The sequence below is a fragment of the Schistocerca serialis genome, chromosome 3, assembly GCF_023864345.2.
Source record: "Schistocerca serialis cubense isolate TAMUIC-IGC-003099 chromosome 3, iqSchSeri2.2, whole genome shotgun sequence".
In the NCBI taxonomy this organism is placed as follows: Eukaryota; Metazoa; Arthropoda; class Insecta; order Orthoptera; family Acrididae; genus Schistocerca; species Schistocerca serialis.
The window spans coordinates 676,114,320-676,132,698 of record NC_064640.1 but is presented as its reverse complement, the minus strand read 5'-3'; the positions used below and the strand labels follow the sequence as shown (position 1 = coordinate 676,132,698).

The 18,379-nt window shown below is 39.2% G+C and overlaps 1 protein-coding gene across 1 annotated transcript in view; it reads left to right on the top strand.

Moving 5' to 3' along the window:
- Positions 1–18,379, top strand: part of LOC126470552 (5'-AMP-activated protein kinase catalytic subunit alpha-2) — a 184,753-nt gene that overhangs the window by 139,423 nt on the left and 26,951 nt on the right. The window contains exon 11 of the mRNA XM_050098489.1: positions 3,256–3,451. Coding sequence (XP_049954446.1) covers positions 3,256–3,451 — 196 coding nt within the window. The remainder of the gene's footprint in view (positions 1–3,255; positions 3,452–18,379) is intronic.

Below are 18,379 nucleotides of genomic sequence, written 5' to 3'. Positions count from 1 at the left end.
AAGGAACAAGCCACAAGCAGCAAGGAGAGCGAGCAGGATTTTGAGCAGGAAGGTCGGTAATGGACATAACCTTCACAGTGAAACTAATATGTGAAAAATGCACAAAGGATGGACTGGAGATGCATGTTGCATTAATTGACCTAGAGAAAGCATACGATAATTGTAGTAACCAAGTAATACATGAAACTGATCCATGTAACACAAATGCGGCTTTATACGTAGGACTCTGAACAATAATGGAAATAAACCTCTCATGACTCCACATGTAACAAGACAAAAGAATCATACAGTAGGTGCAACATAAGTGGTGCACAGAACAAATGATGTGAGCAGTGCCAACTAAAAGAACATACAGAGAACTAGTCAGCACTCCATGCATATATTGGCTCAAATTACCAATAGACAGCACGCAGAGACCATGCTGTGTGCTCGCTTCCTACAGGCAGCCAATAGTGGCTGGCCCATGCTGATACAGTTTGCGATTGACTTAAGTACAGATACATGGCAACACTATGCTCGGCGCACTCGCACACACATGCTTAGTAGCAGAATACAGCAATAATGTTCCCACAAATAAACTGTTGGAATAGTTGAAAGAGAGAAAAGTTGGTTCAAGGATTGCTAAGACTGTTATGAAATTGTATGAAAATAACACAGCAACAATAAGGATAGGGAGTAGTTGGACAGAAGAATTCAAGGTTAGTAAGAGTCTGCAGGAGGGATGTGAGCTGTCACTGAACCTCTTTAAGCTGTATCTAGGAGCAATCCTGCAGACTTGTCATAGAAAATGTCAGGTTAGAGGAGTGACAGTAGAGGACAGCAAGGTATTTAGCCTGGATTTTGCAGATGGCAAAATTGTACTAGCTGAATGTGAAGATGATCTGAGGTATATGATAAGAAAGTATGAAGAGCAATACAATAAAGCTACCCCCCAAGATGAATATGAAGAAATGTGAGTGTTGTGACTCGCCGATCTTTCAAAGTGCCGCCACGCAGTTACGCACGTCCTCTACATGCGGCGCTGTCTGCCAGCCATGCAGCAGCAGCGCCACCTAAGCGGTCAGCCAGACAGCCAGCGGCCACTAGACTCGGACTCAGTTATGATTTGACTGTTAAAGTGACGCATGTCTTACTCTGTTTACTTGATCTGTGACTTTCATGTATTGCATCGTCCTTGAAATATATTTGTTCAACTTGAAGTTATAACAGTGAGGACATGGACTTTGGAATGAAGGAAGTAAATAATTTGGAGGCCGATGGAAAAGTAATTGTAGGTGTGGTAAAGGCAAAATATCTTGGGGTACTATTTAATAAACAAGGCATAAGTAATGATGAAATCATGAGTAGGTTTAATAAAGAATGAGGTGTAACAAGGGCAGTTAACTCTGTTCTGTGGAACATAAAGATGAGAATAACAATGAAGAATAGAACATATAAGACTATAGTCCAGAGTGTAGTTTTGTATCGAGCAGGTTATGTCAGCAAAATAAATAAGAATAAAGTGATTGCCACTGAGATGGATTACTTAACATGAAGCTCAAGATTACTATGATGGATGGGATAAGAAATGATGTAATGCAACAAAAGATGAAAATGGTTAGGGATATCTGTGATGACATCCAACAAAAATAGATGATGTGGTTTTGGCCATATAATGGGATGAATGAAGACAGGATACCAAACCAGGACTTGAAATGGGAATTTTCTACTTTTCACAAGCAGATGACATACCATTATGGTATAAAAGCATGAATGCTGGGCAAACACAAGTCTCAGTGTCACTTGATGTTGTACACATGTTAAACACTTTTATACAGAGAATCTCCCATCTTGAGAATAACACCACTGCAAAGGCACAGAAAAATTGTCACTTCAGATGCATATCAACATAGTTCTTGTAATAAATTATATTACTTGCAAAAATCTGATTCTATGTTTCATGTCTGTTGCATGTATACATCGTGGTTGAATAAACCAGCCACCATGCTCCGCCTGCATTTCCTTGCAGTATAGTTATTTCCATGGTCAGAGAGCCTCTGCTTGCATGTGTATAGTGTGTAGGAGAGAACATAATGTGATACTGAGTATTTGTGTTGGGCTATGGTGTGTGCTTGGATAGGCTAACAGCAAGATGATTTTGAAAAACAGGTAATACATGTTGTCCAGCCACAAAATTTCTGTTATCATTGCAGATGCATTTCAGTATGATTTCTGCAATGAAATGGTTCTCATGCTAATCTTTGATTTATTGTTTTACGTATATGTATGAAAACTTAACTCCGTTGCTCCTAATAGGCCCCTAGAGGCCTACTGGCGGATCATGTACAGCAAGACAGTGCACCACACTGTTGCTTCTAAGTTGTTTCTGAATTGTACAGGGCATACTCTACAATCATAAGAATACTTGCATGCCCCAGTACTACTTGGCATAACGTCTATTTAGTTTGGTATGCTATTTTGAGCTCTTACAGACCTGTTGTGTGCAGGTTTATGCAATCCCATTTTATAGCATAAACAATATTATTTTGGAAACGTATCTTGACTCAGTGGTTAAGTGTCAGACTCTGAATCCAAAGGGCTGGGGTCCAGCCCTCAGTCAGTCCGGTGATTATTATCTGTTAATTATCACTTCTTTACCTCTGGCAGTGTTTGTTAATCTGAAAAACGCTGAGTTGCTCCATGGTTTAGAGTCTACGTTAAACTGTTGGTCCCCCTATAATTGGGTGGCTAAGCCAGTTCAAATCTCAAAGGAAATGGAAGGGCATATCACCTCCAATAGGACTATGCATAGTGAAGCAGAGTGGTGTTTAAACCAATTTTATACATTTATTTCATGCATCAGCCATTTGTTTTTGCCTTGGCGGGCACGCACATGCACTCTCTCTCTCTCTCTCTCTCTCTCTCTCTCTCTCTCTCTCTCTCTCTCACACACACACACACACACACACACACACACACACACACACACACACACACAGAAGTATATTAAGGTGAACATATTATTCTTTCCCTTTCCATGTCTCTTCTTTTGTGTGGCTGATCATACTACTCTAGTTCTGTACAGTCTTGTTCCAGTTTTATGTAAAAGGATAGCCATACTTTTATAAGAACTCTTACTGTTGGTTTTGTTATTGGTTTTTATTGCAGTCTGGAATTGACCACGATTCCTTCATCAACCTGTTACTACTGTCAGTAACTACAATATGTACTGCAATCTGTGAGTTGAAATGAAATGAATTGAATTTACTGTTCCAGGATTGGAAAGTTATTAATCCTTACCATGTACGTGTTCGACACAAGAATGAACTAACTGGAAAATATGTTAAGATGTCACTGCAACTATATCAAGTTGATTATAAAAGTTATCTTTTGGACTTCAAAAGCCTTAGCAGTGAAGCTAGTGAAGATAGTGAAAGCATGATCTTATCATCAGGAGAAGAACCAAAACCAGGTGATTTTATGCCTTTACTTTTGATAGTTTTTATCTTAAATTTATTCATTGCTGCTTTTAGGGTCAGTTTATTAGCGTCAGAGATTTATTTCTGTGGTCTCATTGAAACGGTCTACCTAATGTATTGCTGAAGCTGTGAAAGTGAATTATGGTTGATTCACAAATATACAAACATGCCTGCAAAGCTTCCAGCCAAGGTGACTTTTAATTCTAATATCCATACAAGGCACGACCATGTAAACTGTATGAGTTGATGGTGGCTCGACAACAAGCCAGGAACTGAATCCCAGAAGAGGGAATGAAACATGACATGCAAGTCAATCTTTGGGGGAGCAGAGAGTCAGAACACCACATAGAGACAAAGCACAGGGATAAAACCAAACTCGATCAATGTGAATGATTGTCACTAGCATTCGGAAGACGGAGCACGGCATGAAGTGAGGTACTGGTGCACAATTGTTGAAATCAGCGTAGGAACTGCTAACTGTGACTGTTCTGTATCATTGTGCTTCCTCCCCGATGAAAGAGCCACATAAGGCTGAAATTGGCCTGGCTTCTGCTGCGACCACTGTCGCAACACTGGCGAGGGTGAGAGATTTCGCTGCAGTGTATCAACCACTGAAGGGGGCAACACTGGTGCAGCTAGCTCCTCTGGAAGGGCCGAGGATTGCAGGCAGAGGCTAGGGTGATGGTTGGTCTGCCATTATTGACAGGGACTCAGCCACTGGCAAATGGGAGTATGGACTCCATGTTGGCAGCCGTGGGAGCAATCCCCAATGGTGCTCCAGTCAATGGTTGAAGATAGGATGGTGAAAGGTGCGGAGGGGGCAGCAGTGGTCATGCATGCAGGTGCAGTTGAGAGCCTTCCACCAGATCAGTGCTGCAACTGACCCCATGTTGTTGGAAAGAACATGCCTTGCCACTGCTGTAGGTTCATGTGATTCAGCAATCTCAGAAACTTCAGCTAAAGAAGTGTCGGATAAAGCCAATGCCCTACTCTGGGGCAGGGTTAATGGGGTGATCACATCCATAATCAGTGAGTCTGCGTACGAGGTAGCACACAGGGGACACTCGAAATGACACTTGCACAGGTGTCCTTGAAGATCAACAATCCAAGCTGTATAAGACTGCTAGGGCCACTTGTGGTGCTGGTTAAACTATAACTGTGCCACAACCACATAGGTTTGATGACCAAAATTCTGCATATGGAACTTATCAAGTTCATCAAATACATGTTTCTCAGGGTGAGCAGAGATCTTAAAATTATGAATGATTTCTTATAAACCCATGCTACTGCACAATAACAAGGCAGCCTTATCAACTGGATCAATGATACACCTTACCTAACAGTGCAGCAAGAACTGGTGCAAATAATTCTACCATCTTTCTGTAGCCTCATTGAAACTGACAAAAAGTGTTGAGGGTGGTGGGGAGGAAAGCTTCCCTGAAAGCTTCCCTGCCAGAACCTGTCTGCTATCAGTGTGGCCTCAGTGCAGAGCATTACATTTGAGGAGTTCCTGCATCTGCTACTACTGCAGCTTTTGTTGCTACTTGTGGTGGTGTAATTGCTCTTTGAGTGTTGCAAAAATGCCATGTCCATGGTGGCCACAGCTTAACACTAAGAAGAGTGGCACATGCACTTGATGTCACCACTTTAGTATTGAGTCAAGATGTGACCACACCATGAACCGTCACTGTCAGCACAAATGTTAACTATGGGGCCAATGGTGGCTTGATAACAAGCCACAAGCTGAACCCTGGAAGAGGGAACAAAACTTGATGTGAGAGCTAGCCAATGGAGGAGCAAAGTTTATTTACTGAAAAATTGGTGAAGCTATAATGAATGCTATATTAATACAAAAAGAATACATACAGACTACAATTAATAAAAACAACCCCCTATCCCCCTCCTCACAAAACAGCTTATTTGATATAGTTACCTCAGCAAACTTGGTTATTTGTTGATTTTTCTTAAATAGTTTCATACTTTGAAGTGGAAAGTTATATATTTTCCCATGAAAAATTCAGACCTGCACAAAAGTTTCTTAATTCATAGAACCTTATGGTGTATCTTTGGATAGAAACGAAACTGTTCATTGTAAAATATGATAGTGCAGATGTTCCCAATGTGAAAGGATTTTCATGAGATTTTCAATGGACAGACAAGATAAAATATTAATTTAAGTTAATGTGCAAGACAGGTCTAAAAATTCATTATTGCTTGATTATAGCCACAACCTTCATTTAATTTCTGCAATTAATCCAATCTACATCAACATTCATACTTGCAAGTCTCCTTTGGTGTGTGTTGAAGGGTGCACCATGCACCACTAACTTAACCTCCCCCTCCTGTTCTACAGTGCGCAAAAAAATAAAAGTATCACTTTTCAAAACCTCATTATTGTCTCCCAATGCGATGTGTGAGTTTGAAATTTGACTCAAAGGCGTCTGCAACCTTCCTCTGTAATAATGCAAGAGTATTGCACTCTGTGACATCACCCTTGGGCTCAGCAACATTTTAGACAGCAAGGTGTCAGCAGATGTGAAAATAGACCGCAGCTTAGAAGTTCATATGTGGTGTAAGGTGGGTTAATGAAGTTATCACAGTATTGCCCAATGCCATTGTAAATGTGTCACACGATGGGAAGGCCATCGCACCCCATCTTACCCACATTTCACTCCTTCTTTTGCCGCCTCTGCTATGCAGTTCAGAACCGTGACACCCCATTTAAATAACACTCTTTTATTATGGGTGACAGAGGAAGCCATTTCACACACACTGTTGCTCAGAATTGAAACAAAAAGCCCTCATGGGTGGCATAAAAGGCATCAATGAAACCACCCTTTCCCTTGGGACGTTGATTCCCACTCATTTCGCTGTTGAAAGCAACTGTTTGCAGTGCAGTGTGATGAGCAACAGGACTATGTTCTTGAAAATTTCAACACTACCGACACACCCTAGACGATTCAATCCTACTCAAAGGACATTGTCCCATAAATGTTCAATGGGTTTCATGTCAGTTGATATGGGTAGCCAGATCATTAGCTCAAATTGTCCAGAATGTTCTTCAAACCAATCGTGAACAATTTTGGCCCTGTGACATGATGCATTGTCATTCATAAAAATTTCGTTGTTGTTTGGCAACACAAAAGTCCATGAATGGCTGAAAATCGTCTCTAAGTAGCTGAACTTAACCATTTCAAGTTGAAGATTGATTCATTTTGACCAGAATACCCAGTCTATTCCATGTGAACACAGCCCATACCATTATGGAGCCACCACCAGCTTCCATATTACCTTGTTGACAACTTGGGTCCATGGATTTGCGGGATCTGCACCACACTCAAGTGTTACCATCTGTTCTTACCAACTGAAATTGAGACTCTTCTGACCAGGTCACAGTTTTCGAGTCATCTAGGGTCCAACCAATATGATCACGAGTGCAGGAGATGCACTGCAGGTGATGTTGTGCTGTCAGCAAAGGCACTTGCATCGGTTGTCTGCTGCCATAGCCCATTAATGTCAGATTTCACCACATTGTCTTAACAGATACATTCGTCGTATGTCACATATTGATTTCTGTGGTTATTTCGTGCAGAGTTGCTTGTCTGTTAGCGTTGACAATTCTATGTAAACACTGCTGGTCTTCGTCATTAAGTGAAGGCTGTCGGCCACTGCATTGTCCATGGTGAGAGGTGACACCTGAAATTTGGTATTCTCGGCACACTCTACTGTGAATCTCAGAATAGTGAATTCCCTAACAATTTCTGAAATGGTATGTCCCATGTGACTATCTCCAACTACCAGTCTGTGTTCAAAGTATTTTAATTCCTGTCTTGTGACCATAATCATGTCGGAAACCTTTTCATATGTATCACTTGATAACAAATGACAGTTCTGCCACTGCACTTCCCATTCATACCTTGTGTACATGATATTACCACCATCTGTAAATACATATTGCTGCCCCATGACTGTTGATAGCAAAAATCTCAAAATGTTCTTGACCGATTTACTTCAGATTTGTACACAGTACTGTAGTAACCATTTTGACAGACATAGCCTATGTATTTTTTAGTATATGTAAATATATCTATACTAGTATATGAGGGTTGTTTTTTAAGTAAGGGCCGTTCGCGCGTATAGTCCCGTAGTTCGCGCGGACACCACAACAAGCCACCGCGCCACTTGCCGGCATCCTTCCCGTTCACACTGATGCAAGTTGCAGCTCTGTAGCTGACGTGTATGCGTCGCTGTGCTACTACATAATGTTTATGATTATTGAATCGCCCGCCGCGTGTGGATACAGTCAGTGATACGTTTTTTGACCGCGAGAAGCCTATCAGCTGCAGAAATTCATCATCAGTTAACAGAAGTTTATGGCTTGAATGCAATGAGTGAAGATAAAATGCGTCAATGGGTTAGAGAGTTTAAAAATGGCCGTCAAAACATCCATGACGAATAATGCTCAGGCCGGCCCTCTGTGATCACTGATGATTTGGTGGCTGCAGTCAAAACAAAGATTCGTGAGGACAGAAGATTCACAATTTCCACTCTTTCTTTGGAATTTCCACAAGTTTCAAGATCGGTTTTGTACAAAATTGTGTCTGAAAACCTAAACTTTAAGAAACTGTGTTCTCGGTGGATAGAGGACCACAAAGGGAAGAGATTTGCCACTTCATTGGACTTTTTGATTCGTTACGAGGAAGAAGGGGATGACATGTTGAGTCAAATTGTCACTGGAGATGAAACATGGGTATCCCATATCACTACCGAAAGCAAGTGACAATCGATGGAATGGCGACACACAACCTCTCCCGTCAAGGTGAAAGCCAAACAGACGCTGTCAAAGCGCAAGATTATGGCAACTGTGTTCTGGGACCGGCGCGGTGTTTTGCTAGTGGACTTTATGCCACGAGGAACGACAATCAACTCAGATGCCTACTGTGCAACTCTAAAGAACTCCGCAGAGCAATTCAAAACAAAAGGCACGGCATGCTGACAAAAGGAGTTTTGCTCCTGCACGATAACGCTAGGCCTCACACCTCTCAAAAGACTCTGGATTTGATTGATTCTTTTGGCTGGGAAGTGTTGGACCATGCACCATACAGCCCCGACCTTGCTCCTAGCGATTTTCACCTTTTCCGGTACCTGAAACACCATCTTGGTGGGCAGCGCTTCAACGATGACGATGAAGTGAAAGCGGCCGTGAACTATTGGCTGTCGGAGTAGGCGGCCGAATTCTTTGAAGAGGGAATTAAAAACTTAGTTGTACGGTATGACAAGTGCTTAAATAAACAAGGCAACTACGTAGAAAAATAGGTAAAATTGTGTAGAATCAGAAAATAAAAGTTTTTTTTTACAAAAGTATTTGTATCTTTTTTTAAAAATAAAAACCGCCCTTACTTAAAAAACAACCCTCGTACAAAGACAAGGCATTGTACAATGTTGCTACCAAAAATCTCAAGAAGTTCTTTAATGATTTACTTCAAATTTTTAAACAAATATGCAGACAGACATAGACTACACATTAGACAGACACGGGCTGTATATTGTTTTAAACAGCATTGTACAGGTTTTCTGTTAAAACTGACTGTGAGAAATAAAACACTGTGCTGTGAAAATGTACAGTTTAATTTTCTTTCTTGCAGTCAGTTTTAACTGTGATACCAAGAGATTAAAACTGTTAGGCAAATGGTTTCTCCTTTGTATATACTTTCCCCTTATGCATACTTTTAAACAAATGTGTACACACAACAATGTGCTGGTTCATTTTATTCTTCACAGTTGGTTTTAACAGAAAACAGGAAAGTTGTATTTATGGCATATTGATTTAGGGTTAGAATACTACTATGGAATCTGAATCATCTAAAACATCGTAATCATAACCGTTCACAGATTAAAATTATGCAAAATACTGTCATTGATTGTACTATCCTCACAGATCCAGCAGCTGGAGAGAATACCAATGATACCAACCGGTTTGCCTATTCCTTTTTAGTGATATCAGTTCCCAATCAAAGTTTCCTTTGCAACACCAATAAACAAGGCTCAAAGTCAGAGAGGACAGGTGGGAAGAGGGGGGGGGGGGGGGGGGGGGGGGGAGAGGAAGAGGAGGTTGACAGCGAGGGAGGAGGAAATGAACATAGAGAATGGGAAGCATGAGATGGACAGAGAGAGTGGGGGGGGGGGGGGGGGGGGAGGGAGGAGATTACGACATACATCCAGTTTCCATACACATTTAGCAATTGCGAAGCATTGCCGGGTTTGCTAGTTTTCATGCAGTTTCATAACGGCCTTTAACAATCTTGGCTCAGACTCTATCTCATTACAGTGGTGAGAACATAGTCTCTATGTCAGTGAATGCAACATGCACCTCAAGTCCAACTTTTGAGCATTTTTCACATATTAATTTCATTGTGGAGATGATGTTCGTTACTGACCTTCCTGCTCAGAATCCTGCTTGCTCTTCTTGCTGCTTGTGACTTGTTTCTTTGTCTACCAGATCTTTCTGTACCTTAGAGTACAGTCCTCCAGTGAAAGGGATCACTGTCCTTCCCCTATAATTACTTGGATCATTGCATGACCCTTTCTTATTACATCAGTCTTATGTAACATGTTCTTCATTTAATACTCTTTCAAATAGCCTCCTTAGCATCTCCAACAATTTTGGTAGAGCAAACTTCATTAGCTCTGTATATATTGATCCGTATGCCGGTGCCTTCTTTATCGTACAACTCCTCACAACCTGTTGAAGAAATTTTGTACCTAAATGCCATAACTCCACCTGTTGTACGCTCACCTCACATCTGTGTCTTGCTCAGTGATATGATCCATGTGGCAAAGGAAGTATAACGGGATAACAATGATCCAGAATATTTCATAGACAAGGTGGGGGTAGGAATACCCCTTTGGGGGGTAGGGATGATAATGAGAAGATTGTTCCTTATTTCTAGCCACAATTATAAGTTGACAAAGCCCTAGCAAAGAAAATGATTAACTTGTACCAGCCCATGGTTTTGTTTGGTAATTAGAGGATTGTTCCTTTGCTGCTGATCTATGAGGGTGATTGAACGATTAATGCCTTGTGTGGATATGGCACAAGATATCTTTCATCAGGTCAGTGGTAGCCGGTTATCATGTGCTAATGTGCTAAAGCACACTAAAATTATGCAATTTCACTTAGAATGTGAGCTGGAAATTGCACTAAAATTACACCGTTTCTCTTCGAATTCGTGCCGGTATGTGAATAAAACAGATGGAAACATGTTTTGTGGTGCTCTCTCTGCTATAACTAGAAACCAGTGTCGAGTGCTGAAATGACGGTCAGCTATGCTATGATCAGCTCGGAGAAGAGATTTAGCTGTCTGTTTTCTATTGTGTATGCTCTGTTGTGGCATCATCCCTTCCGGCACTGCAAGTGCTATGTTGCAAACAGCACCAGGTTGGTATGTTTCTTTGAAATTACATGTAGCATATTGTGCAAGCATGTAGTATGAGGACTCTTTTAATGTATCGTCGTCATGCTGCAGAGTGAGCAAGTGACATTAAGTTCAGACTGGTAATTTTTGGACCCAGTTCTGATTCCTGCTAACACCAACTCACAATGTTAAAATATTAATAATAAAATTTAAAAATAGCATTTCAGTTTGTATACACAAAATTAATATACTGTATTTACTCGAATCTAAGCCGCACCTGAAAAATGAGACTTGAAATCAAGGAAAAAAAAAAAAAAAAAAAAAAAAAAAAAAAAAAAAAAAAAAAAAAAAAAAAAAAAAAAAAAAAAAATTCCCGAATCTAAGCCGCACCTGAAATTTGAGACTCGAAATTCAAGGGGAGAGAAAAGTTTTACACCGCACCTCCAAATCGAAACAAAGTCGGTCCATTGTAATATGAGACACAATTTAGGTCGAATGAATGGACAATGCAACTACAGTAGTTTGGTTCGAGTCATAAGCTTAGCAGTTAAGCTTTACCAGATAGCCATTGCTATGCGTCAGGCGCTCAGTCCGTATTTATACGGCTACCCTTCCTTTTTCGCGTGCTTCGTCTGGTTTGGATTAATTGCTTATTTTTCTTTGATCTTATAAGTGCGATTCTCTTTGTTTTAGGTGTTTACATCACTCTAAGCTGAAAATGCATTATTGTACTGTGTTATGCATTTTTTTGTTGCATTCTGATAATGAGTGTTTACGGCCTGTCGCCGCTCGCAGCATGGCGTGCTTTTGTGCACGCTACCGCCGCTTACAATAAAAAAAATAGAGGAATTGTCTCATTAGCGAAACAATGGCAAGAGACTGCTATTTGTTGTTACTTTCTTTGATAATGATAAACGAGAACCAAATAATAGACGACGTATGATAGAAGATGTGAACGAGAGTTTAGTGAAAATTTTTCTCCGTTTGAAAATCTTTGCAGACGCCTCTTTAGTACATAACATTCTGCATAGAAATTAGAGTCATCTTAGATTTAAAAATCTAGTCAGTGGCCGTGCTTAATTTCTGACTGTATCACTATTCGGCATAAGAATAATACGAATATAAACATGACATGTCATGTATATTCTTTCGCGTTTGCTGTTGTATCACTCTAGTTTCGTAGTTTATTCGGCAGACCGGATTTAAATGAGATAGCAGCAAACATGAAAGAATACATGGCAAAATGTTTACATTCGTATTATTCTTATGGTGAAGAGAATACTGCATTTGATTCACAATTCATAAAAGTTCCTATTAGCAACCATCACTTGTCACAGGTAGGAAAAAATTCAGAACGTAGAGTTGGCCACATTGACAAACATCCCAAACAGTCTAGCCAGTCTCGGGGTGTAGAAAAAAAGCTCATCTTCCACCTTTTTTTTAATTTATTTACTGACGCAGAGGTTTTGGCGCCAGTATTTATCTTTGTGCCTGCAAAGCTGCCTGTGTAGCGCTACATATATTAGATGGCAGAAGTTAGTTGTGGCGGCACCTACCAGCATTTTTCAGAACTTCCGCTTACTTTGCAGGCAGTTTTTTAGAGTACAAAAACTGGAAAAAAAGTGCGGCTTAGATTCGAGTAAATATGGTAGTTGTTTTAGTTACGATTATTACACCTGTAAGTCAAAAGGCTATAGGCTGGATGGTCGTGAAACAAGTGAATATACAAGGAAATTTAGAATGAAAGTGTTTTCTGTGGAGGCCCATTTCCAGTAGATCTTTGGAGGGGAAAGTGAGTTTTAAAGAGTTAGGTAGATGTACTTCAAATGTAAATTTGACAACAGAGTGGCATGGGACAAGGCTGACCAGTTTGGCTTACGTAACACTAAAGATTTTGAAATGTTTTGAGCAGTTCTTAATAGTCCAGAACCAATCTACAAGCATGAACATTCAAATACCCGTGAATATCTAGAGGAAGATTTACCCCTATCTATGAGAGAAATTGAATAAGTTATTAAAACCTTATAAAGCTAGTGGAGAAAGCTCTTTCACGGCAAAACTTTTGAAATGGTCTCGGCCAAAAATGAAAGAAGAGCTAAAATTGATCTTTGAGAAAATAAGGCAGATGGAAAAACTCCCAGGAGAGCAGAAGGTGGCTTTGATACACCTGCTACATAAGAAAGGCAATAAACAAGATGTTATAACAACAGTGGAGTTTTCTTGCAACAAGTTGCACATAACATATTTTCCAATATTATACTAAACAGAGTAGAAACAAGACTGGAGAGTAATTTAGGTGAATATCAAGGTGGTTTTTAGAAGTGCAGATCATATACTATATTTAATCTGAAGTCAATCATTTGCCACAGATTACTGAATTCAAAAGCTCAGTATTTTTCTTTGAAATTATGTGTAATGTATTGTGCAAGTTTAGAGTGTGAGAGAATTTAAAAATGCCATTGTCATGACTCCACTGTGATTGATTGGTCTAAGGCATAGACTGGTAATTCGCAGACCCGGGTTCGATTCCTGTGGGTAAAAACATTTTCTTTTTTCTTTCTTCTTTTTTTAAATTTATTCCCTGTGGTGTTAAACTATTAATTACAAAATTTAAATATACTTAAACAATTCAGTTTATCTATTTAAAATTTAGTTGTGATTTCTACCATTGTAAGTCAAATGGCTATAGACCACCACATTAGTTGACCTTTTAAATGGGCAAGATGGGTACACTCATCCGTGGTGTGTTCCTTCTCAGTGGTGCTTCACTTGTCAAGTGACAGTGTAATAGCACATTTTTCAAACTGCTTTCTTTGTGTTTACTAGTGAGTGACTTTTTGCAAGGGCAAAAAGGAGTTATTTGCAGATTCAGGGATAAAAAGATGGCTTTTACAATGAGATGACAAATTTAGTGACAGTTCAGAGAGTTAACAAGACATGAGCAGTGAGAGAAATGGAAGTGACATGGATTCAGAATCATGGGACAACAGCACAACACTGCAACAGATGCCTCAGTATGCTTTTGTGTGTGCCAGTTGAGCTCACCATCACTTTGGTTTATTTATAAGAAATGTGCATGTAATACAGTACAGTTCAGTGAATTGTTATCAGTGTTTTGTTAATAACTCTTTGGGCAAAAAAATAGCTGGCAAAAAAAACTGATATGTGCGTAAGTGTAGATTAACATCTCGGTTTAGCAGAAAGTTTTAGGATCCACAGCTGGCAAGACACAACAGCTTATGAAGTCAGGACACTGATTGCGAATGTTCATTTGTCAGGGAATTCTACAGGGGTAAGAATACAGACAGTACTTTTTCCTCCCAGGGAGTCACTTGACACACCATTCTTTATGAAACTTATGAATGGAAGAAGGTTTAATTTTTTGTTCAAATTTCTCCTCTTAACAGACAAACGAGTAGAACATTTGACACCAGATGATACAAGGAGCAAGTAGGTATAGAATAAATGGCTCAACTTTGACCGAATACTTACAACACCACCATCATAACATTTCTAGAAGAGGCACAAACTAGTAAATCACAAGAAACACCCCCATCCTACAAGAAAATCACCTCTTTCACAAGACAATAACAAAAAAGCAACAACTACTGCAATCAGACAATACATTCAATTGTGAACATATGGGATTAAGATTACAATCAGTTTATATGCTGCAAAAGAACATTACTACTGATGAATTTCTGTTACTGTGGGAATGGATGTCTAGGGTGAAAGCAGTTTATCCCTTCCAAGTGTAGCAGGTATGGCACAATTTTTTTAACTGGTTGAGATTTGATTGACAAACTAACAAATATGAGTATTTGTGTAATTGACACAATGCAGCAGTACAGGGAGGAGTTCCTGGACTTCATGAAAAATGAAAAACTGAAGAAGGGCGAATATGTAGCAGCATACAGAAACAGGCAGATGTTGATGAAATGGAAGAATAAGAGCAATGATATAATGGTTGTCACATTCTATGAAAATGCATTTTTAGTAAAAATTCAAAGAATGACGTTTTCCAAAGGACACGTGTTTTAAAAGGTTACAGCAAAAATACTAAATCGTGTATATAAGCAATTTCTAGCTGCAGTGGTACCAAATGGTGTAGAGCTGACTCAGAAAAACCATAATCAGGCATTGTATGTACATTTTTCCAAGCACAATGAAGAAAAGACAAAAGAGGAGGTCTGGAATATGCACAAGAAGATAATTTTGAAAAGTCAGATCTTTTTAGCATGCTGTCTGTGAAGATTCTGTGTGTGCAGCACTATGTTTAAAACTATTTTACACGCAAAATGGTCTGTAATTATGTGAAAGCAAAACATCATTCACTTCTTTAATACATTCTGTTTGATCTTAATTCAGTTTAATTTTGGTTCATAATTAAAATGCACAAAGAAATATTTTAATGAGTTCTAGGTATTTACTGTGACTGTGCCAGCCTGCACTAGGGGGAATTATCCACTGAGGCAGAACTGTGTGCATGTAAAAATGTTACTTGGCCATAATGCCAGGCACTAGTAAGTTACTTTGATAAAAATTGCCTGTAACCTGCTACGTTCTACAAAATTGGCAGCTTAGCAAGCCTTAGGCAGTTCCTCCAGTTGCAGGAAGCCATTGGTAATAATTCAACAATAGACTAATAATAATGGCCTGTGCTATTGCACCTTGGCCAGCTTTGTTTACTATCATACTGTTATTCACTGGTTTGCACTGACTCAGGCTTTTCATGATCATTGTGAATTGGTTCATTAGCAGTTTTTTTATTATTTTTTTCACTTGTTTGTAACTACCTAGTGTGAACTGGACATGATTTTGAGTGCAGCCTATCTGCATCGCTCAAATTCCTAGTCAGCATTTGTCATGAACTCAGTGTTGTCAAATGTAGCTTCAATTACACACAGCAGTTGCAACTTATCTTGCAAGTTCAATGATTGTATCTGCATAATGCAATATTGACGTACTTGGTTGACTAAAGATACCAATCCTAAATCACACAGAGAATGTATGGGCTGAGGTAAAAAACCTCAATAGACATGAAAAGTTATATGATTGCACACCAACTGCAGGTGACCTCTGTGCTTGAAAAATGGTAGCCAATACTAGGCTCTATTGCATTAACCCGACTGCATCAACAGTGGCTTGGTAACTTGCACTATTGTTGTGTGGGCTTCGGATCGGTGTTCGAGAGGTTCAAATCCGAAGCCAGCCATACACATTATGTTTTCTATAATTTCCTTAAATCTCTATAATGTAAATGCTGGGATGATTTCTCTGAAAAGTACATGACTGATTGCCGCCTCATTTTTCTCAGTCTGAGCTTATGCTCCGCCTAAAATAAAATATCATTAACAATGCATTAAATCCTAATCGTCATTCCTCTTTTTTAAAATATTAATCCACAGCTCTATAAGTATGTATGCCACTGGTTTGGTCTTTAGTTAAAAAACTGATTTGATGCAGCTCTGCATGCTTGTCTGTCCTGTGCAAGTCTCTTCATTTACAGCAGTATGCTTACTGTAGTCAAACTTCGTTCTTCCTCTGCAGTTTTCACTTTTCACACATCTTTCTATTACCATATTAACTATTCCTTAATGCTTCAGGATGTTTCCTATCAATCTATCCTTTATTTTAGTCAAATTGTACCATAGAGCTCTTTTTCTCTGCAGTTCTGTAGTACATCTTCATCATTTACTTGATCTACCCATCTTATCTTCAGCATTCTTCTGGAGCTCCACAGGTCAAAAGCTTGTATTGTCCTCTTGTGTGTACTGTTTATCATCCAGATTTCAGTCACATATGTTTAAGACTACATTCCAGACAAACACTTTCAGAAAGAACAAATTCATATTTGATATTAACAGTTTTCTCTACTTTTCTTGCTACTATCAGTCTACTGCATATTATATTCCGTTCACTTTGGCCATCATGCTGCCAAAATAGGAAAATTTATTTACTACTTTTAGGGTCTAATTTCCATATCCATTTCCCTCAGCATCACCTCATTTGATTAGACTGCAATCTGTTTCTTGTTGTAATTTTTGATATTTATCTCATGTTCTCTTTGCTCTACACTATCCATTCCATTCAACTGATCTAAGTCATTTGCCATTTCTGTTAAAATAACAATGTCATAGTCAAATCTGGCCCTTTTATTTCTTCTCCCTAAACTTCAGTTCCTTTTTCAAATTTTGCCACAGTTTCATGTACTACTATTCTTGCTCCCTGACAGATTGAATAACATGGAGTACCTGCTTTTCCAGTTACTTCTCCCTTTGAAGTCAACTCTTAGAACTGCAGTCTGCTTCCCATACAAGTTGTAGATAGCCTTTTGACTCTGTATTTTATCCATGATAACATCGGGATTTCAAATAGCATATTCCAGTAAACATTGTCAAACAAGGACTAATAGTACCTTCAAAACCAAAATGTGCTGCTCTAGGATAATTTGCAATGGTGTTGTTACAGAATATTGTAAGGTCATGTGTGAAGAAGAAGTAATTTTATTTTTCCCAGCAGTCAGTCATGCACCAGCCATGACAGTCATGATCTTGGTTTTCTTTCTACTGCATAAGGTACATATGAACTTACGAATGTGGATTCAGGGTGTAACATGTGACAAATAGCATTTCATACAATAATATAGTATTTCTTCATATAAAATTTTTATTAGACACATTTGCTAGTCAATATGTATGGGAATTGGACAAGAATATGGAAACACTGTGAGAAACGTGTGCTTGGACATAAATACATGTGCTAGCCACGTCTGCAGGTCTCACTGGTGTATCTGACCACAACCAGCACCTGTTACATGTTGTCCATGCATTGCAACTGTCAGTCATGTTCTGTATAATTTTTAGTACATTGTGTTGAAGGTGATTGAATTCGAATATGGGCAAATTGTTGATGCTTGTATGGTGAGTGCTTCTGTAACTGAGGTAGTGAAGTGTTTAGTGTTTCAAGAGACATCATATCTGAGATTTATACCACATAAAGGGAAAGCAGGAAACATTATCTCCTGTCACAATGCTGACAAAAGTTTGTGTTGAGTGATTGTGACATACAGACATTGAAGAGGATTGTGATGAAAAAACCCAGGAGCTCTGTATGCAGGGAATTGCAGGACAAGCTGGAATTACAAAAACACTCATCATTGATATTATTGAGCCTTTGTGGTATACTTTGGAGAGAAAGATGCACAATTTATTGCCACCTTCATTGTTTTTGCCTGAACTTTACACTATTGTGTAGGAGGAATGGTATAAGATTCTCTTGGTAACCACACAGAACCAGTATTTATCCATCCCAAGACAGCTAGAAGCTGTTTTGAGTGCCAGTGAGTTTTCTATGGCTTATTATATGCATCAGTGTGTTGTATTTTTGGTCATTCCATATTTTTATCCACCCACTATACCTTCAGGAGGTGAAAGACAAGGGGGAGACCTCCTCTTTCATCTTTTACTCCCCACATTCTCACGACAGGGAGATCATTGTCATCCT